The sequence below is a fragment of the Cyanistes caeruleus genome, chromosome 15, assembly GCF_971803275.1.
Source record: "Cyanistes caeruleus chromosome 15, bCyaCae1.hap1.1, whole genome shotgun sequence".
NCBI lineage: Eukaryota > Metazoa > Chordata > Aves > Passeriformes > Paridae > Cyanistes > Cyanistes caeruleus.
The window spans coordinates 18,322,232-18,347,367 of NC_141715.1; the positions used below are offsets into that span (position 1 = coordinate 18,322,232).

Genomic DNA, 25,136 nt, shown 5'->3' on the forward strand with positions numbered 1-25,136 from the left:
AGCCGGATTGGGTTTATTGCCACACTGAAGATGGCAGCTGGCCGGCAGGATCCCAGCAGAGGTGTCGGCTCCAATGCCTGGCGCCGCAGGTGTGGCCACCACCCAGCTACAGAGCCACTGAGCCCCGCCACCCTTGTTCTCACGCTGGGAAAGGCAGCAGAAAATCGTGCAGAGAGTGCCGAGTCGGTCAGCGTCGTCCGGATTTTCATTCAGGCAACTGACTTAGTCAGACATACTGGGAGCATCGGGGGCCTTAAAGGTGCCACAACAAAGATGTCCGCTCGTCCAGAAGTGGCTTTTGCCACAACAAAGATGGTGGCAAGAAAGGGCGGAAGTCACGTGATACCACACACAAGATTGGCTGCGTGGTTGCGGCTTGCTTGACGTTCCAAAGATGGCGGCCAAAAAAAGCAGGAAAATGCAGGGACCTGGGGAGGTGGGTGTCTACTCGACTGCCTGACAAACACCCCGACTCCGACGCCGCTCCGGTGCAATTTTCCGCGGCTTTTCCAGCTGTGCGGACAAGGTCTGTGGGCTCAGCAATGCCGGGGCCAGGCATGATCTGGCTGGGCGCTGACAGGCACCGGTGGTGACGCCTCTCTCTGCCGGGGTCCTTGCTGTGGCCGCCAGCTTGGGTGTGGCTCCTCCCCTGTCCAGTCCTGTCCCGTCCCCTGCTACTGCTTCTCTCGCTCTCCCCTCTCCCCTCCAGCTGGGGGAAATGGAGGAAAACACAATTGCATCGGGCCGGAACAGTCAGCGGAGCTGCTTGACCATTTCTCCTGCCCGCAGAGGCTCCCCGGTGCTGGGACTAAACCAGTCGGAGGAGGCACCTGCTCACTGTGCTGGAACAGTGAGAGGTGCGGGCAGGGTCGAGGCTTATCAACCTACTATATAACTGTAAGTATAAAATATATATATAAAATGATAAAAATATATATAAAAAATATTTAAATACTGTTTAAGATGAAGGGGCTGTTTGTTTTTTATTTGGTTAGAGGCAAGGCTTTTAAATAAATAAAACATAAAAATATACAAATATAAATATATTAAGATATAGAGAAAATACATAGACGTAGGAAATAAATATATGTATTAGTAATATATACAAATAGATTTATAATATATAATATGAATAATATGTATAGATTTTAATATGTATTTTAATATATGTGTCATATATATCAGTATTTTATATAAATATGATAAAAAATGGATATTAAAAAATTTAAATACTGTTTAAGATAAAGGTGCTTTTTGGTTTTTATTTGGTTAGAGGCAGGGCTTTTAAATAAATACTAAAAAATAAAAATGTACAAATATAAATATATAAAGATATATATATATACACAAAGAAAAGTAAATAAATGTAAGTAATGTAAATATATAAAGAAGTTGATATTTAATATATAATAATGTATGTGTACATGTTAATGTGATATATTTTAATACATTATATACTGTGTGTTATATATAAATTAATATAGTATATCAATTTAAACATTAGTGTGGTAAAAATAGATGTTAAATGTATTTTTTAAAAAAATTTTCATTTTTTTTGGCATTTTTCTTGGAGGCAATCCTCCTGTTGCAGCTGCTTACAGCACTGAAAACCTGTGTGCTTCGTGGTGTATATTACCCAGCTGAGAGTGATTCAGTTGTGTTTGGCACATTAAATCCCACAGAGCTGGGTGGGATAGCAGTTGGCCACATTGCCCGACCCTTTTAGCTTTTCTGGCTCACACAGAACTTCCTTTCCTTTTTTATATGGAAAACAGGGAAGAAAGAGTAGTGTAATATTAGCATTTCTAGCAGATTTTTTAACTGCCACTGATGCTCATTTATACCTTTGTGGTGTAGGTTTTCATGCTGACAAATCCTCTGCTTTACCTTCTGCTCAGAGACAGATGGGGCCTTTATTGAACAGATTTATATGCTACAAGGCTACAGAGAAGGATGGAAAGAAGGAAAGCAAAAAAAAAAATAAATAAATAGATGAAAGGCCATACATTGATCAGCTGATGTACTTCAGAGACAAACATGGCTACTACAGCTAATATGGAGCAGCCCTTCTGATCTTTTCAGTTGTATTCAGAGAGATATTTGCCTGCTGTGAATATCTGGGTGCTTGGAGTTCACTCTGTTTTTAAAAAGCCCATCAATAATAAAACATTGTCTTGGTATGAGAAGGTCTACTTCTGTAAAGTTGTTGCTCCATAGAAAAGCAGCATAAAGAGGTGGCTGGCTTATTTGTATATGTAGTTTTTTAGGATGTTTTGTTCTTTATATGGCATTAATTTCAAATACAAGCCTGTGAACTTTGTGTTCCCCTTTAGGGGCTGGTTCTGGGGTTATGAGGAAACACGAGGCCTACACGCTTCTTGCTTCTCTGTCTAAGGATCTGCCTCTATTGTGGCTCCCATTCTTCTGAAGAACACCAGCAGGATGAGTTCCCTTGTACAACTATTTATTGTTGTATTCTTGTTGTCAAACTCCATTGCTGGGTGGGAAGAGCAGGGGGAATTTAAAGGCTGTATCCCACTGTTGAGTTACTTCATCACTGAATTCTTGTACTCTCTTAAAATCATTACAAAAGGGATTTACACTGTAAGAAACACTTAACTGTAAATTAAGGTAAAGATCACAGTGCTAAAACCTAAGAGCAAATAGCCTTGAGCTCCTTTATATTCCCTCTCAAGCAGCTTTTGTGACTTCTACCTCCAAGGTATTATCAAATATCCCCTAGATCATGCAGTGGAAGAGATGCTGAACCATCAGCTGTTCCATATTCTACTCCACGCCATGTGTGATTTTACGTCTATGGCGTATTCCCCCTAAGTAGTCTCCTCTGCAGTGGGAAGAGTCCTGGCTCCATTGGCCGTTCTCCATGCAAAAGTTATACCATACCTTTGGCTGTCACCACTGCCAATCTCTGAACCTTTGTAGTTCAGCAGGACCCTGCAGGCTAAGTGTGGGTAAACCTGTTACATTGCAGTACAAATGACATGTTCTGAAAGAAGATACATGCTGTCTTCTTTCTCTGCTAATTCTTGAGACACAGGTTCCTTATTTGACCTCTGAGTGTTGTCTTGATGTTTGCATCAAACTGTCCTCATTCCTGACCATCAAGACCTTTAGTTACTAGATGAGGACAGGTTTTGGTTTTTATTTTTTTACTACACTCACTCCTATGTTAGATTTCATCTCCCACTTCATTGGCCAGTGAGCAGACTTCCCTAATTCTTCATGTTTGGCTGCTCTGAGGAATTTAAAATAATTATTAAGCTGTGTCACCTGATAACATGCCCTTCTGTAGGTTGTTTAGGAATATGGTGAAGAGACCTTTTACTTGTGACCTCCCTCTGCAATGAGAACCAAACATTTATCCCTGTTTCTAAACTTCTTTTTATCCATGCAAGAATCTTTCTGTGCTGAGTTTTCTTAAAAGCCTTTAATGAAGGCTGTCAGGAAATGTTGTTAGGCAATGCCAGTGATCTGTCTCTTACCTTCATGTATGCCAGTGTCTTCAAACTACTCTGATTGGTCTGAGCTCTGATATCCCATATCGCCCTTCTGGCTGGACAACCCGTTGTGTGGTCCTAGCACTGGGTTTTTACCCTTCAAGTGTGGTCCTGTAGTGGTTTAGATTTGCTAATTTCATTTTCCTGGCCAACGCACCAAAAAAATGTTGTGTTTTTAAAGCAGTAACTAAAAAATTAGTAGAAAACTTACTTATTTTTTGATGTGAGATGTGGATTAGAACAAGAGCAAAACAGGCTTAAAACTTAAAAGGAATAAAGAAAGTTTATTAACAGAACTACAAGAATAAGAAAACCAGAATAACTTCCAGAAAACCTTTCTTCCCCACTACTCAACCATTTCCTTGTTCACATGACAACATAGAGACAAAAAACTTGAATCTTTGGTGTTTAAATCAGTCCCAATGCCTATTAGAGTCTTTTCATCAGTCTTTGTAGAGAAACAGAAGTCTTCTGCTAATCTATGGAGTTTCTCACAAGAAAACTATTTCTGTTATAGTTTCTTATTTCTCTGATGCCAGCTGCCTGGAAATCTGCCATCAGTTCACTCCTCCCATTTCACATCACTCTGAGGTGTGTATGGGTCATGAGTCTAGGGATGTCATTTTTAAGGATGAGTTATTCAAAGGCAAAAGTTCTCTTCATCTGTCTCTGAGCCTCCCTGGAAAACAGAAGTTTTCTCTTTGCCTCAAGTGGCCCCAAATCATCAACTATTACTTCTCTCTTTCTGTTCCAGCACCTCACTGTATCACAACTACTCCACTGTTTGTTCAAAATCTACACTTTGAACACTCCATTCCTCCCAATATACTCTGTCATGAATTAAAGGAGTTCCTTCAGAACACTATTGTCCATTTCCATAGCTTTAACAGAAAAATATTTCAGCTTATAAAGCATCTCCTTATTCTCTCTTCCCCATCTAAAACTTAACTCTTTTCTTCACTGTCTTTGATGGTTTTATGATGTCTTCTTCATGTTGATTCTCTCTCCCTCTCTCTCTCTGGGAAAAAGGAGTAATCTGTAAGTCTCATCTAGGTAGTAAAAGAGTTAGTCTTGGAAAAGCTGCCGATGTTCATGGTGTCAGGTTTCAGTCCAGCAGCAGAAAGTGCAAACCCAGTCAGGCCAGCCGGCTCTGTTTTTCCGCCCCCCACCCTCTGCGGCCTTGTCCAGCCTGGAGGGGGGCGGGGAGGCCAAGACAGAGCCTGTTACCTCTTCAGAAGCTGGAAACCAATGCGAACAAGAGAGCCCTGGCTTTACATCTTAAGGTGGTGTTCACAAGTTGATCTCACTTCTGAATGGTTAAAACCACTGCCAATTCTCAGAAATGACCGATAATTGGTCAGGAGAAAAGACTCCCATCAGCCCCCAGCAGTTTCAACTTTTTTAGCTCCCAAAGCTAGGGAAGCTTTATCTTAAAGGTAAAGTCACCCTATGACAGGTCCCTTCAAGGAAACTTGTCAATGCATTTGGATTAGTAACCTCATTTACCTTCAATCTTCCTGTTAGATGCAGTGCTGCTTCTTCACCAACAGAGTCTATTCTGTTTTCCAGGTGATTTAGAGCCTTCCATGTAGGTGTCCAGCTGATTATCAGCAGTGATAATCCAAAGTTGATTGGCTATTTACTTCCTGTTGTTATAAGTGCATATTATATCATTGACTTTTCGCAAATATTAAAATGAATGTTATATGTATAATGTTAGAAAACTTTGCTGTATTAATATAGGTTTTTCTATTTCTGTTATAAATAAAACTTAGAAATAGTGGTATAAAATATATTGGGCTGTAGAATGTTATTAAAACAAAAACTACTTTTGTTTATATAACCCAGAGACTGAAAAAGATAGTCAGAAAATGTCCCCTGCATTCTTAGATTATCTTATCCAGATGAAGACAACAGTTCTCCAAGCCCTCCAAGGGAGGAAATTATTGCACTTCTACTTTCAGGGAGTGTGAAACCAGTGGCACAAGAGGATTGATCTATTGGGAAGGGGGCGAGTTAAAAATTAAGCAAAGAAACATCTAAAACTTAAGAGATATGTTTGAATCATGTCATGCGTGAGAATTCATAAATATGTAGTAGGGTTCTGTTTTTAAGGGACATTCCTTTGTTATTAAGGTGTGCCCTTGGCTGAATGCTGAGGCACTCGGCTGTATTTTGTACATTTTACTTTATTTCTATCTCCTAATTGTCTTTCCATTAAACTTCTTAAATTCTATATTATTTTATATAGAATGTGTGAACCTCGTTTTTCACACTGTCTCCTTGATCCCTTTGAGCAGAAGCATTTCTCTGTGTGTTGTCTTATCATCAGTATGCTCACAAACTAAATCTCCATCTCTTATGCTCTGGAAACTCTGAAAATCTCCTCTGCTTGTTGGAACTTGGATAGTGCAGTTACATTTCCAGTACACAATCCTGAATTGTGCTTATTTATAAGAAGCACCAGCTGCTGTCTACTACCATGCTTTTTGGTAGCATCTTTGTGTTCTTTGATTTGCTGTTTGACTGTAGGACATTTTATTGTACATGTGAAAAACACTTTCTCTGGGTTTTTTTCCACGATCTGCTGCTTCCTCCCAGAGGCTGTCGTGTGCTCTGAGGCTGAGCGTTACCACACAGGTCACTGCTCCCCTTTGGATCTCTCTCCCTGTTGGAAGTCTTATTTCTCCTGTAGCAACTCTTGCAAGGACTGTGAAGGGTGGTTAGCACTTGTTCGTGTTTACCTTTCAGAGTCAGGGTACCCTTTATTAAGGAAGAGAGCAGGCACAGGGAGTGTCATGGTTCCCTTCTCTCCCCAGCAAACTGTGGGTCACAATTTGCCTTGTAAAAAACTAGAATGTGCCTCACAGGAGCCTGCCCTTCATTCCCCACATTCTTTCTTGCAAATAGATCATGGTCTGTGCTTTATCCTGGCAAAGGTGCAAAGGAATATAATAATATAAATTCAGTTCCTAAGGGAACTGCACTCAGTTTTACAATTTTCAGTAGGTCAGTGACATTAGGCAGAGCTGAAAACCTTCTTCATGACCGCTATGGAGGGAAAGATTATTGGAGTGTAAGTATTTTACAGATAGCTTCTCAAGGCTTTTTACTTGGCTCTGCTGAAAAAAAATCAGTAACCAATGTGTGCTTCAGTCTTGCCTTGGTTTTCTAGTAAACTGTGTGTTCTGTTTCAGCAACATGTGCTAACATGGTTTTCAGGCTTCTATGGATTAATGTGACACAGGAATTTGTCCTGCTGTCTCATGCCTAAAGGCCCAGTGCTGCAGGGTACGGTGATTAGGACCTCCCCCATGTAACACATGTACAATCAGAAGGCAGCAGATTCTTACCTAGTCGACCTCAAAGATTAGTCTTTTCAAAAGAATGCTGCAAATTGCTCGTTATTGTCCCAAATCCCTCCCCATTGGTTTCAAAGGTGAAATTCCCATCAGTTTCAAGGCAAAGGACTATGGTAAAATAATTCCTGTCATAAAAGCTTTAAGAAAATTATAAGGTTCAGAAACAGGAAAATAGAACGTAATGAGGAGTGCTTGATATAGTTAAAATTCCTAAGAGAAGCTGACTCTCATGATACTATAAAACTACACAGACATCAGTCTTGTAACCCTCTGGCTTTTCACTTCGGGTATGGCATGTTATCAGAAGTGGACCAAACAGTAGTTTCCTAGGCAGGAGTTGTGCATAAAGAGGGTTCAAAGAAAGAAATGCAGCCTGGGTACCATATTTGAGTATGATTTGTCCTGTAAAAGCAGACATGAAGTCCACATGGCTCCATAAAACACATTTCTTAGCAGTGGCACTTGAAACATTGGCCCACTGGTTTTGCCTGATGTCCAAACAGATTTCCTCACTGCAGCTTGGACCCAGGGCCTCTTGTCTTTTTACCATGCTCCTCTGAGAAGCATCTCTCCCTTCTCTGTTTCTTTGCAGACAAGAAGGGAGAAATTGGGATTTCCTTTGTGTCTTGGTTCTAGAAGACAGGTGTCTGCTAGGGAGGGCAGGAGCCTCCCTTGGGATGAAAGAATGTAGACCCTCTCCGTCCGCATTATTATAATTTTGAAATCAAGGGGCTTTCAGGCAGAGATCTGGGGACAGGAATAACAGTTCTTTACTAGTATAACCAGGCAAACAAACAACAATAACTACAGCAATAAAAAGAAAACAGAACCAGGGACCCCGTGACAGCCTTCTTGGCTGAGACGGGAAGGGATGGAGGAGAGGCTTTGTTTTCACAAACCCCTTGGGCGGGCAGTCCCGGTGCTCCTGCAGGGCTCCAAGGAACAGTCGGCTGATACAGCAGGGATGAGCTGAGATCCTGGGCCGGTGGCTGAGGTGGATCAGCAGGGATGAGCTGAGATCCTGGGCCGGTGGCTGAGGTGGAACAGCAGCTCCGCGGCGGTGCCTGGCACTGCCACACGTCCAGGCAGGGCAGGGGGTGCGAGGCCACCAACAAAGAGGGAAGAAGGAGAAGAAGCAGCAGCTCCATCTGGGTGATGGCGAAATTCCATTCTCTCTACCGCAACAGCTCCGCGCCCCCCAAAAAAAAGAATGTCTCTCCCCGAAGCCGAAGAAAGCCAACCAAAAACTGTCCTCACCCTCCTTTCCTGCCCCCTTCCCCCCCCTGGGCCCGGCCACTCTTTGTCCTTTATCGAGCACCCACTAAGTACCCACAGTTAGGTTGTCCCCACAACTAATGGGTAAAAATTCCACGGGCAAGCCAGAACAAAAAAGGACACCTAACCCCCAACATTATCCACCCTGAATTTGTTTTCTTGCCTGTTAATAAAAAGGCCACTTGTGGCTGTGAGCAGTGGCAACTGAATCACAGTATCTTAGAGGTGTTTATTTGCAGGTTAAGGCAATAATTCCTTTCTCATCACTGCTTGTAGTGGTTTAGATTTGCTATTTTTGTTTCCCAGCCAACGCACCAAATAAATGTCGTGGTTTTAAAGCAGCAACTAAAAAAATCACTAGAAAATTTACTCATTTTTTGCTGTGAGATATGGATTAGAACAAGAGAAAAACAGGCTTAAAACATAAAAGGAATAAAGTTTATTAACAGAACTACAAGAATAAGAAACCTGAATAAAACTTCTAGAACAACTCTTTTTTCTTTCACTACCTAACCATTTTCTTGTTCATATAACAACATAGAGACAAAAAACTTTGGTGGTTAAAACAGTCTCAGTTCTTGCTGTAGTCTTTTCATGAGCCTTTGTAGAGAAAAAGAAGTCTTCTTCTGTTCATCTATGGAGTTTTTCACAAGAAAACTATTTCTGTTACAGCTTTCTATTTTTCTGATGCCAGTTGCTCAGAAATTTTTTAGTCAGTTCACTCCTCACATTTCACATCACTCTGAGGTGTGTTATGGGTCAATTGAGTCCAGGGATGTCATTTTTAAGGATGAGTTATTTAAGGCAAAAGTTCTCTTAATCTGTTTTTGTGAGCCTGTCTGGAAACAGAAGTTTTCTATTTGCCTCTTAAAAGCCACAAATCTTCAAGTATTACTTCTTCCCCCCCACCCCTGCCCCCCTTTCCAGCATTTTACCCACTTCACCATTTGTTCAAAATCCACACTTTGAAACACTCCATTCTTCCTAATATACTCTGTCATGAATTAAAGGAGTTTTTTTCAGACCACTACTGTCCATCTCTATAGCTTCAACAGAAAAATTTTCAGCTTATTAAACCGTCTCTTTATTTTCTCTTCCCCATTTAAAACTTAATTTCTTTCTTCACTGTTTTTGATAGTTTCTAGTGTCTCCTTACATGTTGATTGCTCCCTCTCTCTTTTTCTCTCTCTGGGAAAAAAAGGATTAATCTGCAAGTCTCATCTGGGTAGTGAAAGGGTTAAAATCTTGCCCAGGCTTTGTAGATGGTTCTGTGATCTCTGCCGGAGCAGCAGCGGGAGTTGTCTGCGATGGAAGATTCTTCATGGCTGCTTTGGAGGGTGTGGTCACTGTCTCAGCCTGCCGCAGGTCAAGAGCTTTTTTTCTTTCCTTACTCAGCAGTTTCTGGTGAATTCAGTCACAGCAGAAACTGCAGCCGAGCCAGAGACTGGCCCGGCCTGGTTGGAGCTTGAGAAAAATCCCACAGGTTCTATTTCCCTGCTGGGAGCCACAGCAGGCCCAGCCCAGCCCAGCCCCTGCCCAGGCTGCATGGCCTGGGCAGTGGAAGGGAAGCCAGCTGGAGCTCTGTTACCTTTCACAGCCAGAGAAAAAGAAAAAAAGAAATTCCCAGGCTTAGGTCTTAAGGTGGTGTTCACAGGTTGATCTCACTTTTCAATGGTCAAAACTGCTGTCAATTCTTAAAAATGGCCAGCTGTTGGCGAGGAGAAAAGCTCCCATCAGCCTCCTGCAGTTTTAACTTCTTTAGGTGTTTCTCTTTGTTTCCTAAATGCTAATCGATCACAGTGCTGCACTGAATTTCATAGGCATGTGTGTGACTAGATGCCTAATATATTTAAAGCAGGTTTTATTCTTACAGTTGTTTTGCACACTAAATTTCTTGTCCAGCTTTTGTTTCCAAAAGTGAGGTATAGTGCTAGGGTGTTTAATTTGGTATGTTACGTGTTCTGTTGTGTAAGTAACTGCAGCGCCCTCCCTGTGCCTGTGTATTGCAGGGGCAGGTGAGTATACTGGTTATAAAGGTGGTGATAATTAGAAATAAGCTATTAAAGCTTGGATGAAAGGTTAGAAATGATTCCTTAGAGTACTGCATAGATGTACCAGAAGTAACTGCATCCTGGAAGTGCTGTGTGTGTGAAACTGCACCTACTCATTTTTAGCTCATTTTTCTGACTCAGACTCTCTGCTCCTATTCCGACAGACCTGTCCAAGCATGGTGTTCGCTAAACACCTCCGCGTGGTGAGAGACGAGCTCGGGAAGAAATACCTTCAATCCACCGATGAGGCAGACAGGACTCAATACAAGGAGGACTGGACACAGATGAAGATAAAGTCCTTGACAGTCTGTTTATTCCCCATAACAAGTACTTCATTTGTGTATTCCAGGCCATGTGCTGCAGGGCACATTGGAAGGTACACAAGTGACTCTTCTGCTCATGTTGAAGTGGACATGCGTGTTCCTCATGCACCATGACATGAGCTAAGAGAGTATGCCGAGGTGGGCCTGACCAGTTGTAAAGGCCAGATCTTTGTTGCCCTCATTTCAGTGAAGGAAACTGGGATTTCTTCTTGTATTCAGCACCACGCGTGGGTGTAAAGTTCAGCTGCCACCTGCCAGTTGAGGATTGCTTTGGTCAAGGAGAGGAATTTTTGCCTAGGAAGATTTGGCACTCCTGTTTCTCTTGCATGGTGGAGGCCACCCAAGATCTAAATGTTGCAACAAGTGTCCCAAGCTACTTCCAGTCCGTACTTAAAAATTTCTGTCTCTGCGACTGGAGTGATTCTGTGCCTTACCCAGAGATGGTGCATTCTGGCTTTTCAGTGTGAACAGCGGTGCTCCCAAGTTTTAAAGTTTCAACCTTTCTCTTGTAGGTTAAGATGAGCACAGCTCTAAGTAGTCTATCTTGGGGTTCATCTCAGAAGGAGAGATTTCATTTGGGGTTACAGAGAAGACATGCCTTCCCTGCAAGGAGCAGTAAAGAAAATCCACAGCCTCTTGGAGAAGCTTAAACTTGAAAAAGTTTTTGTAGTCACTGATGCTGTTGAGGAAGGTAGGCAGATGGCAGTCAACCTGAGGATTGGTAACTGTTGACAATCAGTGCAGCAATTGCCGCTGGCTCCCCTCTCTGGCTGCAATGCTGTGGGTTTTGGCAGCTGTAATTGTAAGCTGCAAATTGTAAAATTTGTTGGTAGATTTTGGTGTCTCTTGCTCTGTAACTGCTTAGAGTTCCCTTAAACAACCACATTGTGTGGCAGCAGCGCGTTACTCTTCATAATGTAGAGATAAATTTGTATGCTTCCTTTTTTAAGAGATAGGATTTTTTGGAAGGGGATTGCACACATTGTGTTTGTTGCAGCTGTTACAGACCAACAGTACAAGTGAGGCAAACTTCTCTGGAGATAGTATTAATACCTTCTGTCAGACCGGTGCAGCTTGAGGGAGAAGGAAAGTGTCATGGGGTGGCTTTACCTTTGAGATAGCTTTGGGAGCTAAAAAAGTTGAAACTGCTGGTGGCTGATGGGAGTCTTTCCTCCTGACCAATTATCAGTCATTTCTAAGAATTGACAGCAGTTTTGACCATTGAAAAGTGAGATCAACTTGTGAACCCTACCTTAAGATGTAAAGCCAGAGCTCTCTTGTTCTCTTGGTTTCCTGGCTGTGAAAGGTAACTGAGCTCCAGCTGGCTTCCCGTTCCCCTGCCCAGGCCATGTGGCCCGGGCAGGGGCTGGGCTGGGCCTGCCGCAGCTCCCGGCCGGGAGATGGGGCCTGTGGGGCTTGCCCCGGGCTCTGTCTGGGCCAGGCCGGTCTCTGGCTCGGCTGCAGTTTTTGCCGTGACGGAATTCACCAGAAACTGCAGAGGAAAGAAAGAAAAAGCTCTTGACCTGCGGCAAGCTGAGACAGTGACCACACTCTCCAGAGCAGCCATGAAGAATCTTCCATCGCAGACAGCTCCCGCTGCTGCTCCAGCAGAGATCACAGAACCATCTACAAAGCCTGGGCAAGATTTTAACCCTTTCATTACCCAGATGAGACTTGCAGATTAATCTTTTTTTATCCAGAGAAAGAAAGAGTAATCAACATGTAAAGAGACTTTATAAACTATCAGAGACAGTAATGAAAAGAATTAAGCTTCAGAGAAGGTGAAGAATAAGGAGATGCTTTATAAGCTGAAATATTTTTCTGTTAAAGCTATGGAGAAAAAACTAATTTACTTCATGACAGAGTATATAGGGAGGAATAGAGTGTTCAAAGTGTAAATTTTGAGTAAAAAGTAGAGTAATTGTGATACAGTGAAGTGCTAGAACAGAGTAAAGCGAAAATCTGAAGCCTTGGGGGGCAATGACAAAACTGTTTTCCAGTAGAGCTCAGAAAGACAGATGAAGAAGACTTTTGCTTTTGAATAACTCATCCTTAAAATGACATCCCTAAACTCATGGCCCGTACACACCTCAGAGTGATGTGAAATGGGAGGAGTAAACTCTGATGACAGATTTCAGGGCAGCTGGCATCAGGAAAACAGAATTCTATAGCAAGAAATAGCTTTCTTGTGGAAAACTCCATAGATTAGTGGAAGAAAACTTCTGTTTCTCTACAAAGACTGATGAAAAGACTCTAGCAAGAATTGGGACTGTTTTAACCACCAAAGTTCCAAAGTTTTTGTCTCTATGTTGTCATGTGAACAAATGAATGGTAGGTAGTGGGGGATAAAAAGGGTTTTCTGGAAGTTTGTTCTGGTGTTCCTATTCTTGTAGTTTGTTAATAAAATTTCTTTATTCCTTTTTAAGTTTTAAGCCTGTTTTTCTCTTGTTCTAATCCATATCTGACAGCAAGAAATAAGTAATTTTTTTAGTTACTGGTTTAAAACCACGACAGAAAGGAAATAGAAAGGCATTTTTCAGATCTTCCTTTCCTAATCCTAAAGTGATTTCTAACCTTTCTAACCTTAACACAATTTGGAAGCTTTGGAGAAACACAGTTTAAAAACGGAAAGAGCTTTAAAATGAAACTTAGTTGCAAAGTTCATATCAGACTTTGAAAAATGGTATTCATCAATTGTCGTGGTTTTAAACCACTAACTAAGAAAATTACTTACATCTTGCTGTGAGATATGGATTAGAATAAGAGCAAAACAGGCATACAACTTAAAAGGGAAAAAAAAAAAGAAAGTTTATTGACAAACCACAATAATAAGAACACCAGAATAAACTTCCAGAAAAACCTTTCCATCCCCTATCTACCCACTATTCCCTTGTTCACATGACAACAGAGACAAAAACTCTGGAACTCTGATGGTTAAAACAGTCCCAATTCTTGCTAGTCTTTTTACCAATCTTTATAGAGAAACAGAAGTTTCTTCCTGTTAATTTATGGAGTTTCTCACAAGAAAACTATTTTTGTTATAGTTTTCTATTGCCCTAATGTTAGCTGCTCAGAGCTGCTATTATTAGAGTTCACTCTTCCCATTTTCACATCACTCTGAAGTGTGTATGGGCCATGCGTCTAGAGATAGCATTTTTAAGGATAAGTTATTCAAAGGCAAAAAAAAAAAAAAAAGTCTTCTTCATCTGTTTCTGTGAGCTTCACCAGAAAACAGTTTTCTCATGGCCTCTCAGGGCTTCAAATCTCTCAACAGTTTTCTCATTGCCTCTCAAGGCTTTTAATCTCCCAGCACTTCACTATACTATAATTACTCTTTACTCAAATTTACACTTTGAACACTGTTCCTCTCTAGATCCTGTATCATGAATTAAAGGAGTTCTTTTCAGGACTTCATTGTCCATCTCCATAGTTTTAACAGGGAGATATTTCAGCTTAATTAAAGCATCTTCTTAATTCTCTACCTTTCCTGAAGCTTCTTTTCTTTCTTGTCACTGGTAGTTTATAAAGTCTCTTTTCATGTTGATCTCTCTCTCTCTCTCTCTCTGGATAAAAAGATTAATCCGCAAGTCTCATCTGGGTAATGAAAGAGTTAACATCTTGCCCAGGCTTTTGTAGATGGTTCGGTGATCTCTGCCGAACAAGAGCTGGAGCCGTCTGTGATGGAAAGTTCCTCATGGCTGCTCTGGAGCGTGTGGTCGCTGTTCCAACCCGCTGGAAGTCCAGGGCCTCTCTCTTTCTTCACTGGGCAGTTTCTAGTGAATGTAGTTACAGCAAAACCTGCAGCCGAGCCAGAGATCGGCTCGGCCCGGCCCGGGCCCGAGGAAAACCTTCCCCAGGCCCCCCCATCTCCCGGCCGGGAGACGGGGCAGGCCCGGCCCCATCCCTGCCCGGCCGCATGGCCTGGGCAGGGACGGGAGGCCTGGAGCTCCGCCACCCTCCACAGCCAGAAAACAAAAAGAACCCAGAGAGCTCTGCTTTTACATTTTAAGGTAGGGTTCACAAGTTGATCCCACTTTTCAATGGCCTAAACTGCTGTCAATTCCCAGCAATGACCGATAATTGGTCAGGAGAAAAGACTCCAAGCACTTCCCAGCAACTCCAACTCCCTTAAAGGTAAAGTAACTCCATGACATCAATGGAATCTTAAAAGAAAAGTTCCTGGAGCCTTTTTGCTCAAAGGTTTGAATCATTCTGAGTGTAGATGGGTGTCTGAAAGCAATGTGTAAGTAAAGTAATATGTAAGCAATGTGTAAGTAAAAACAAGAAATAAATAAAGCAAGTGAAAATTAAATAGTTGACTTTTCTTGTCATCAGTTTTGAAGAAAGGAAAAACAGATCAGGACTTGTGTAACTTTGCTTGTTCTCCCTGTGAAGAAAAAGTGCAAGGAACTTAGGCATGGGAGATCTTAAAACTTTAACACTGGTTTGCGGCAGCAACAACTGTTCTTGGTGCACATTAAAGCTTCTGTAGGTTTGTTTAAGTGTTCTGTATCAGTTAAGAAAGCATCATGTATTTAAGGGATACCATAAAAGCTGTAGCTTTTCTAAAGTTTTTCTCACCCTTTAAAACTCCTCAGAAAGACATGAAGAGAGCTTTTGGAACTTACTGTGTTGTGTGGGTTGTGTGCTCCAGGCTTCATCTCCTCTCATCTTCAGGCTGGGTGATCCAGTTTGGAATAGGGCTCCAGCCTGGAGCGCCTGAGAGCTCCTGGAGCCCCTTTGAACAGCTCAGGCTCTGTGAGGCTGCTAAAGGAGGCTGGTGCTTGCAAATATAACAACTGAATCAAGGCAGGAGAGCACCTTACTTGCACAGTTTTGTAACAGGAAAATCCTCTGGAGTATGTGACCTTTATTTTGGTGGTGGTTTCTCTTCTTACAGAAAATACTAGAGACAAGAACAAACCTCAAGCCTCATCTCATGTGTATCGTCACACCTGTAAAAAGAACGTGGTGGATGATGACACTGCTGCAGAAGTGGAAGTATCTAAGCTGAAGAAATGTGGAGAACATCTGAATTCCATACTTGCCCACTGGGACCCAGTTTTCCTGGCACTGCCCTCCATACAAGGAGGGGAGACCCTCAGACCTGGCTGAGACAGATAGACCCCAGCTTAGACCCTGGGGCTGAGGCAGTGGCTGTCACCCATGTGTCCACTCACATAGTCACGAAGTGGCTGCTGAGGTCCCTGGCTGGGCAGAACTTCCTCAGGGAGCAGGACGTGACTCCAGCACTGAGGTGGCTGGGGAATCACGTCCTACCGCACCTGGCAGCCACACAGGAAGTGCTCAGGGATGAGGCAGCAAGGAACAAGCTCTTCAAACTTTACACCCAGCTCTGCCAGCCCAGCAGCACCTCAGCTGGGCTCTCTGGGGAGCTCGTTGTGCTCAGCTCCATCACGCTCCAGCTCATGGAGGAACAGGGACTGTCCAGCACCTTCCACAAGCTTGTGAAATCCCTGTGCCTGTCAGCAACAATGGAAGAGGATGCGGACAAGACAGGTGACTCATCTTGTTCTTGTCATTTGTGTTATGAGAGAGTGGAGGGAGGAACTAGGAAATTCCAGGTCTTTTTTTAATCCATTGAACTAGTTTTCCCATATCCACCCAGGCTCATGGCTTCCCAAAGCAGAAGCTGGGATGGGGGCAGGGGTGGGCAGCATAGAGCACGGTCACACTGTGAGGTTTTCTGGCACTATGACATTCACACTCCCTCTAAGAAACTTCCCTTTCAAGGGCTAAAATGGAACAAAAAGTATAAAAAAAATATAATTCCAAGAGGGAGAGTAGTCTGCAAAAAAAAAGGTCCACGTGGGCCTGGCTACTGATCCCTATTGCTGGTCAAGGATAGGATCTGGCAGATTGGATTTCCAACTGTTTTATTTAACAGGAAACTGGTTTGTTCCTTCTTGTGAGTAGGATCATTGGCTTTGAATGGGCAAAGACACTCCAGATTTTCCATCTAGGAAAAGAATTAGGGAACTATTTTAAAATAACATGGTCCTAGGGGCAAACAGCTTGGCTTGGTAATACTGTGTGGAAATAGAAGAATATCTGTTCTGATTTTTCTCTCATCTTTTTTCCACAGCTGTTTCTGTATTCCTGACTTCCATTTACATCAGGGACATGTGGCTTGGAGCACAGAAGCCAAATATGTTACTTACCCCTGTCAGATTGGTCTGCATTAGTGCAGGTTATGAATTACAGGATGACTCAGGAACTCGGAAACAAGGAGAGGAAACTATTATGTCTCTTTGTTACCGCTGAAGATTAATAGATCACGCGGACACAGGTCGAGGTATGGTGAAAGAAAGAGCAGAGTTTATTTTTCCTCCCAGGATTTATAGGTTTCTGACCACGGCCAGGGATTGGAGGGTCAGGATAACACTTTCTCACTGCACTGGCCATGAGAGATGCCCATCACAAGACGTGTAGCAGAAAGAATGTACACATATCTATGTTTACAGTTACTGTCCTGGGAAAGTCCTTAGAAAACTATGTTAGCAAGCTCAGAAGCTGAGTTTTCAAGGCGACATCTCTTTGCAAAAAAAATTGTCTGCATCAGGGGATGTACATTTGGGGAACTAACACTTTAACATTCTGCGCTCTTCCATCGTCACTGTGAGCCATTAAAGCCTCCTGAGCTGTTCTCATACAGACCTAACTTGTTTGGTCAAAAACCCTAATATTTTGTGTGCAAACTCGGGGGAAGATTCTATTCAGATATCTCAGTGGGACATTAAAGCTCCAATTCCTTTTTCTTGAACAGTCTGAAACACAGTATTACTTCTATCATTTTTATTACAGGAATTTTTAACTTTTTGAAGAACCAGAAAGTCTGTTTGTGCACATGTGTGTCGTTAATATCCATCCTCACACCAAAACAGGATGGGAACAAAAGGATGCAGAGCTTCCTCTGGTGGGATGTAAGTGCAAATAACGAGGACCCAGAGGTTTGATCATGATGATTTACTATTTGTTAAAGAGCCTGGTTGCTTTCATCATACCAAAACCAGTATGAATAGAAGCCTGAAATTGGGAATCATGATTGTCTTCTTGGGTTTAAAAAGTTTTAGTGGCTTTTAAGGACGTTTATGTCAGATCTTGGTTTATTTTTATTACCCTTTTATTTAATTAAAAAAAAAAAATTCCTGATCCATCAGTGCTGCCACAATGTGCAACAAAAGCCCATCTTCCCTCCACTTGGAAAAGGTGAGAGATGGAAATAAACTCCAGAAGATTTTCTGCTCATTGATTATGCCTAAGTTTTATTGGGAATTCCCTGTGAAATCTGTTACATTGTTCTCAAATGTGGCCAAGAGAGTAGGTGAACATGTCAGTGCAGACCTGCAAACATGCAGTGCCAGAATGAGAGCCTTTGAAATGTAAATCAGGATTTATTCAATGGACTCATAACAGCATGCTGTCCCAGGTCCTTTGTCCAAATATTGTACAGGGAAAAAACAGAACTGCACATTCCTTGTGATATGTATTGACTTTTCGGGAGGTTAAATAAAAACGAGATGAAAATGAGGGAATTGCTACTACATGTAAATATTCTTGTCCTGAAGGAGCCATCGGCTCTGTACCAAGACTGGAGTTAAAAATTGTATTTGTTTAAAAACCTGCAAAGCCTTTAGTGGCTCCATTTTCTGTCATGTAGAATTCCTAGGGACTGACATCAGGGAATCTGTAAGCCAAATCTGGCTCAGCCACATGTAGCCTAGCTGAGCTCAGTGCAGCTGAGTGCAGCCGAAGCGAGCCGAGCTGTCCCAAAGAGTGGAATCTAGACAAGTGTAGCCGAAAAGCGGCGACATCTGTCATTAATAGCCGCTCTTAGCCGAACAGCCGGTAATCACTGAGTGGATCTGGTAATTTCCGAGTTCAGCCAAAGAGCCAAACCTGGCTGAGATTTACCCAACCGAGATGAGATTAGCCGACTTTAGTTGAGTTTATTTGAACAGATCCAAATGTAGCCTCATTCAGACAAACCAGGCTGTGTTCAGCCGAACCAGCAGAGCTCAGCCAAACCATGGCCAATCTTACGAGATCAGCCAAACTGAAGTGAGATCAACCGAATCTTACCAGTTTGGCTGAACTGTCGCAAGTGCAGTTGAACCGAGGAAAACCTTATGAGCTCAGCCAAACCGAACCAAGCTCTGCTGAACCCAGACTCTGGCTATCATGCCCTTTAATTAGAGCGAGTGCTGTCACTGCCTCGTCAGCTCCTGCCCACCCCCCGTTCCCATTCATGTCCATGCGGTGGCCAGGCCACCCACAGGACGCGGCAGCAGGAAAACACCAAGCTGTGCAGCTTTAATGTGAGGTGGCCGCGCTTTCCCACGCGGCACCCCGGCCTGGCGCACGCCACCCTCAGGGAGCTGAGGAAGGCGGCTGTCTCTATAGACAGGCTGTCTCTATACTCGTGGTTACGTTTTTTTCTCCCCTTGAACTGAAATTGATGAGAAGGAAGCAGCTTTTTCTCTTGTTCAGACTTGGTTGTTTATTCTTCTCTTATCTGCATTACATGTATACAAGCATATACATGTATACATGTATGCAAGGTACAAGGAGATACATACACTAAGATAGAATGGTGCAAAATGGCTAACAAAGATCTTCTTCAAGTTCTTTTATGTGTCTATTTACCCAATTAACAGATGCCAAGTAAATTATTTTTCTTAGTGACCCTATGACCCAACACCTGTGTGCTGCACTGTGGCATCTTCTATCCAATCACCTACTACCACCTAAAAACCTCTAGAAGATGAAGATAAAGAAGAAAGAAGGACAAGAGACAATGCCCTAAATCCCCCGTCTTGTCTTCTGTTCTCTAAACTAAACTCCAAACTTTTTCACACAGTAACTTAAGAAAACTTTCTTATTTACACATTTACACTCCTAGCTTTTCTATTTAACCGTAACAATTGTTTTCAAGATATTATATGAAATTCAATGCTTTCTTGGATGTCAGAGCCAGGTATCAGAGATAAAGGCACACTCTCTGTGCCTCTGACTCCAGCAGGCAGCTTGCGGCTCTGAGTTCGGCCGATCCAAGTTGAGCTTGGGGGAAAGCAGTGAGCGGCTTCAAGTTCGGCCGAAGCAAGCCAAGCTGTCCCAAAGAGCGGAATCTAGACGAGTGTAGCCGAAAAGCAGCAATGTCTGCCATTAATAGCCAAACAGCCAATAATGGTCAAGGTGTACTGATAATAGCCGAGGTTACCCGAATGCCTGATAATAGCCGAGTGTAACCGATAATTGACAAGTTCAGCTTAAGAGCTGAACCTGGCCAAGATTTGTCCAACCGAGACAAATTTGATAGAAAAGAACAGCTGAAACGACTTTAGCCGAGTTTATTTGAACAGATCTGAATGTAGTGTTCAGCCGTACCAAGCCAAGCTCGGCTGAACTGAAAAACTTCTATTTTGAATGTGTAAAGTGACAATGAATCTGCTGTATTTCAGCACATGAGCAAGAACAACAGCAAAAGCTCCACCTGAAGTAAATTTACCCCCTTGGAATGGGCCAGCATCACAAAAGGCAGAGACAGGCACTGCTGCTATCCTTCCTTCCCTCCTTCCTTCCCTCCCACTGCAGCTGCAGCCGGCAGCGTCACTGTGGACCCAGAGTGAAAGGAAGGTCTCCAAGCTCCCCGGCCAGCGCGGATGGTGAGCGCTGATGCTGGCTGGGCACAGTCCCGGGGGGAGTCGGGGGTTCATGGGAAAGGCGCTGAGGACAAGGCTGGTGAAGGGCCTGGAGCGCTCATGTGCCCCTGAGAACCCCTGGAACACTTTTTTGGGGAGGTCTGTGTGAAATAAATTGGTCAGGACACAGACTCCTGTTTTATGCCTTTATTAGGACTCAGCCTTAAGGTGGGGCCCAAGGGGTCGTTTGCCCCCACACTGGCATCTCCAAGGAGGAGGCACAATTCAGCTTTGCAGCACACACTGCACAGCTGGAATTTCTATCCTTATGGGAGTAGCCAGGAGGCATGTCATTCTGGCTCATTGTCCAAGGGGTTCACTCCTTTCCAGTCCTCTTAGGCCATGGTGATGCAAGAAGATGGTTTTTAAGCAGGCTTAGGTGATGCAGGAAGACAGTCTTTCATCATAGCTTGCTAAAATATATTTCTTTGTCCTTTTATTCCTTTGTTAGCTCATTGTTTTGGTGTCCAGCGTGTCTTAGTTTGCATAGGACTCAGGCACACAGCCCCCTGGGAGAAGCATTGTTACATAGTAACAGGGAAGTAAGGGAAAGGGGTAGAGGTACATCTTAAAAGAGAACTCTTAAAACACTTCAACAGCCAGTAAGTAATTAACATTACTCACAACTATCAGGTTAAACAAGGGGTACAGCAAACAAGGTTTACAAATAGGACAAGAACATTAACTGGAAACTGAAACAGAGAAATTAAGAATTAGGAATCATTTATAAAATTGCCTTGTGTAAAAGAAGGGACTACAAAACCTGTGTGAAATGCTGACTGCTCCCTTAAGAGCAGGAAGAGAATAAAGACTGCAGGATGAGGTAAGGTGCTAGAATACATAAACAGGATGCAAGCATAAATGTGCCATTGTGGAGACTTTTGTGGCAGAATGGTTAGGCGAGAAAGGCCATGACTGTACAAACTTGCTAGAGATAAAACACCACTAGTGCAGAGGCAGTCTCAAGGACGGATTGCCCTTGAGATATGGGGAGGAGAACAAGAATGTGGTAGACAGAACGAGAAAGAAGAACCAGGGACGGTCTGGTAACCGCAAGAATGCAGAAGCACATAGCTATGTACTGCAGTAACGTAGATGGCAGAATAACCAATGATGAGCTATACTTTTGCAATATGTATGAGCTAATTAAATCATGTATTTAGACACGAGTGTAATGATCAATAAACGAGATTTGTTTGACGACCACCTGGTGTCTACGTCTCCCTTCTCCGACAAATGGTGACCCCGACGACGACCCCCTGCTGAGAAGAAAGCGGGGGAGAGAACACGCCACGATCGGTGAAGTAGTGTTGGGGCCCGATGCACCCGGGTCGGTGCTATACGACGAAGGGAAAGCACCCTCAAGGACTACATCGGTGGTCTTGAGCCATACGTGCTGCCGGAGCCGGAGAGGTGCAACAGCGCTGACGACAAAAATGGACAGGCAAGCAGCATATGATTTATTTTTGGGGTTATTAGATAAGCTGGGGGTTAGAGACATAAATCCTAGAAAAGACGTACCGGGATTGCTAGCATGGGGTCACGCGAAGGGTTGTTTTTCCAACCCGCACACGGTACATGAATTGAGTGAGTGGCGTAAGTTAGGAGATGTGTTGTGTGAAGCAGTCTTAGAAGAAGATAAAACAGCAAAAAAGTTAGGAAAAATTTGGCGAGTTGTGCATAATACTCTATTGAAACATCAGGCAGAAAAAAGAGCGGCTCAGCAAGCAGTAGAAGCCTATAAAAGGAATGCACAGTATGGAGATCATGAACCTTTAGCGCCAAGTGTCTCTCAAGTAATTATACCTGCTTCTAGCAGTTTGGGCACAGATGATTGTGCTTGGCCCTCGGCGCCCCCTCTCAATGAGTCCACAGAGGACGTTGAAGTGCCTGTCGTAGCCACCTCTGATATTAAGGACCCTTCAGCCCAATCTGTTAAGCCTGGAATGCGTAGTTCACAATCTCCGCCAGAGCCAGATCCTGTCCCTGGGGCAGAGAGTGACCTGTGGGAGGAAATGGCTAGACAGAGGAGAGAGGCATGGAACGCATTGGCTAAGCATGGGCTAGAGAGTGGGGATGAAGTCACCGTGGAGGCGGCGAGGACGTGGGCTCTGCCTGTAGTTTACACCCCGGGGGTAAACCAACAAGGACAAGCTGTTCAGTTAGGGACCTATACACCTCTTGATTGGAAGTTGTTAGCTCAGCTGCGACAGACAGTGAGTCAATTTGGATTTAAGAGTGAACCAGCTAAACAAATGATAGACTACATATTTGATACGCATTTGCTAACTGTCAATGACTGTAGAAGCATTGTGAAACTGATGTTTACTCAACATCAGCAGCTGCTGTTTAACGCACATTGGCAAGCTTTAGTTCAAGAGTCGGTTGGAGTTCAAAGAGGACCCGGTGATCCGTTACAGGGAATTACAGTGGAAGAGATGATGGGATTAGGAAATTATAGAAGAACCAAGGCTCAGATGATTTCTGGACCAGACAAAGTTAGGGAAGCTATGCGTCTGATTAGAGTTGCTATCAGTCAGGTGAAAGATAGTTCAGGAATTCCCATGTATATGGGAATCAAACAAGGGAGAGAGGAGTCTTTTGGAGACTTTGTTGATAAGGCTGCTACCGCTATAGAACGAGCAGGGGTCCCTGAGTATATGCGAGGGGCTTTGCTTAAACAGTGTGCCTTGCAGAATAATAACGAGACTACTAAAAGAGTTCTGTCGACCCTGGGGGCTAATTCGACGATTGAGGAAGCCTTAGAAAGAATGGCATTACAACCAACAGGGCAACAAGCATTCCTAGTGAATGCCATTAAAGCATTAGGAGAGGGGTTACAGAAACAGGCAGAAAGTATACAGACACAGGTGTTAGCTGCTCTTGCTCCGCTCCGCGCTCCAGCAGCAGCAACCGCGGCGGCGACCCAGAAGCCCCCTTCCATGAAATGCTACCGCTGTGGAGGAGGAGGGCACATGAGGCGACAATGCCGCGCGACTGGGGTCTGGTGCCAAAATTGTCAAAGCAATACGCACAGCTCTTCTGCCTGCCGCCGACGTTCGGGAAACTCACGGCAGAGCGCGAATGGCGGCCGCGCCCAGACACAAGTTGCTGCCGCGACGTCAGCGCCACCTCGTGTCTACAACCAGCCACTGCCGGGAGCTTGGGACTTGACTTGGCAGCAGCAATAAAAACAACGCTGATGACAACACACCCTGTTCGAATTCCTACAGGAGTTTACGGCCCAATAAAGATTAGGGGACAAGTATATGGAGGACTTTTATTGGGGCGCTCCTCAATTTCTGTGATGGGCCTATTTGTTTTACCTGGAGTCATAGATGCAGACTATACCGGAGAGATACAAATTATGGCATATACGCTCTACCCTCCAATTACTGTTGAAGCCGGTCAACGCATTGCCCAATTTATACCACTGCCACAAACAACCAAAGGCATTCAAACATTGATGCAAGGCCCTCGGAATAATCAAGGATTTGGATCATCAGGGATAGCCATGCTCACAATGGACTTAAACAGCAGACCAAAAAAGAAAATAACATTGAAATATGCTGAACAATCAGTAGAACTCTGGGGCTTGTTGGACACGGGAGCAGACACCAGCATAGTATCTCCGGAGTATTGGCCTAGCAGTTGGCCATCCAGACAAACCATGGATACAGTGACCGGAGTCGGGGGATACACGCTAGCTAAAAGAACACCCCCTATACAAGTGATCATAGATGGGCAAACATTAGTGGCTGTGTTGTCCGTTGTCCCTTTACCTCCAACAGTACAGTGTTTAATAGGAAGGGACATTTTAGTCCAGCTTGGAGTTGTTCTATCTAATGAGCACCCTTTGGAGTAATTGCCATTGCTTGGACTTTCCCTATTCCACTTACCTGGACAACCGACAAACCAGTGGTGGTTAAGCAATGGCCTCTAAAAAGGGAAAGTTTGTTGCAAGCACATCAACTAGTCAGAGAACAATTTCAACAAGGTCATCTAAAATTGTCTACTAGCCCATGGAATACTCCTATATTTGTGATTAAGAAGAAATCTGGAAAGTATCGTCTTTTGCATGACTTGAGAGCAGTAAATGATCAAATGGAAGCTATGGGAGCATTGCAACCAGGTCTTCCGAATCCAGCTATGCTCCCACAACATTGGGCCCTTCTGATCATCGATTTAAAGGACTGTTTTTTCACTATCGCCCTCCACCCACATGATACAAAGCGATTTGCCTTTACCTTGCCTGCAATTAACAGAGGGGAACCTGATAAGCGATTTAAATGGACAGTATTGCCTCAGGGCATGCGTAACTCCCCTACCTTGTGTCAACTATATGTCGATGCAGCCCTACAGCCTTTGAGGCAAAAGTGGCCTGAGACCATAATTTATCATTACATGGATGATATTCTTTTTGCTCAAAAGTCCCAATTCACTTCTGATCAATTGAGAGAGATCCAAACTACATTGGCAAAAGCATCTCTTGTGGTTGCTCAAGAAAAAATACAACAGACCGCACCTTGGAAGTACCTGGGATGGACTATTACCAATCAAATTGTGCGTCCACAAAAACTGCAGCTCTCAACAAAAATTGTCACTTTAAATGACGCACAACGCCTACTTGGTGATCTTCAATGGTTGAAACCCATAGTTGGCATCCCAAACACCTTACTAAACTGCCTTCGCCCACTGTTGAAGGGAACAGATCCCAGTTCGCCTGTCACGATTTCCCCTCAACAGAACAAAGCAATCAAAGATATTCTCCAGTGTATAGAAGTAGGTTTTGTTTCCCGTCGTGATATTGACTTGCCCATTGACCTTACTATATGGAATACCTCAGAACATCTTCTCGGCGCTCTTACACAATTGCAGAAAAAAG

General features: G+C 43.5%; 1 protein-coding gene across 5 annotated transcripts; it reads left to right on the forward strand.

Annotated features, from left to right (window-relative positions):
- Positions 1–382: 382 nt before the first annotated feature.
- LOC111941567 (uncharacterized) lies at positions 383–23,805 on the forward strand. 5 transcript variants are annotated; one of them, XM_086852097.1, is made up of 6 exons: positions 383–897; positions 10,371–10,582; positions 15,430–16,049; positions 16,636–16,845; positions 17,355–17,473; positions 20,012–23,805. In XM_086852097.1, exon 6 carries the CDS (start codon positions 21,688–21,690, stop codon positions 23,440–23,442), a length of 1,755 nt encoding a protein of 584 aa, XP_086708223.1. In that variant the 5' UTR covers positions 383–897; positions 10,371–10,582; positions 15,430–16,049; positions 16,636–16,845; positions 17,355–17,473; positions 20,012–21,687; the 3' UTR covers positions 23,443–23,805. The 5 variants fall into 5 exon arrangements, with proteins under 5 accessions (XP_086708223.1, XP_086708220.1, XP_086708219.1 ...); XM_086852094.1 differs by having other exon boundaries at positions 10,371–11,828; positions 14,459–16,049; positions 16,636–23,805; XM_086852093.1 differs by having other exon boundaries at positions 10,371–11,220; positions 16,636–23,805.
- The last annotated feature ends 1,331 nt before the right edge of the window (positions 23,806–25,136 follow it).

Bases quoted from the DNA above. Each gene is read 5' to 3' on its own strand.
- LOC111941567 (XM_086852094.1), top strand. From the start codon at position 21,688: ATGGACAGGCAAGCAGCATATGATTTATTTTTGGGGTTATTAGATAAG.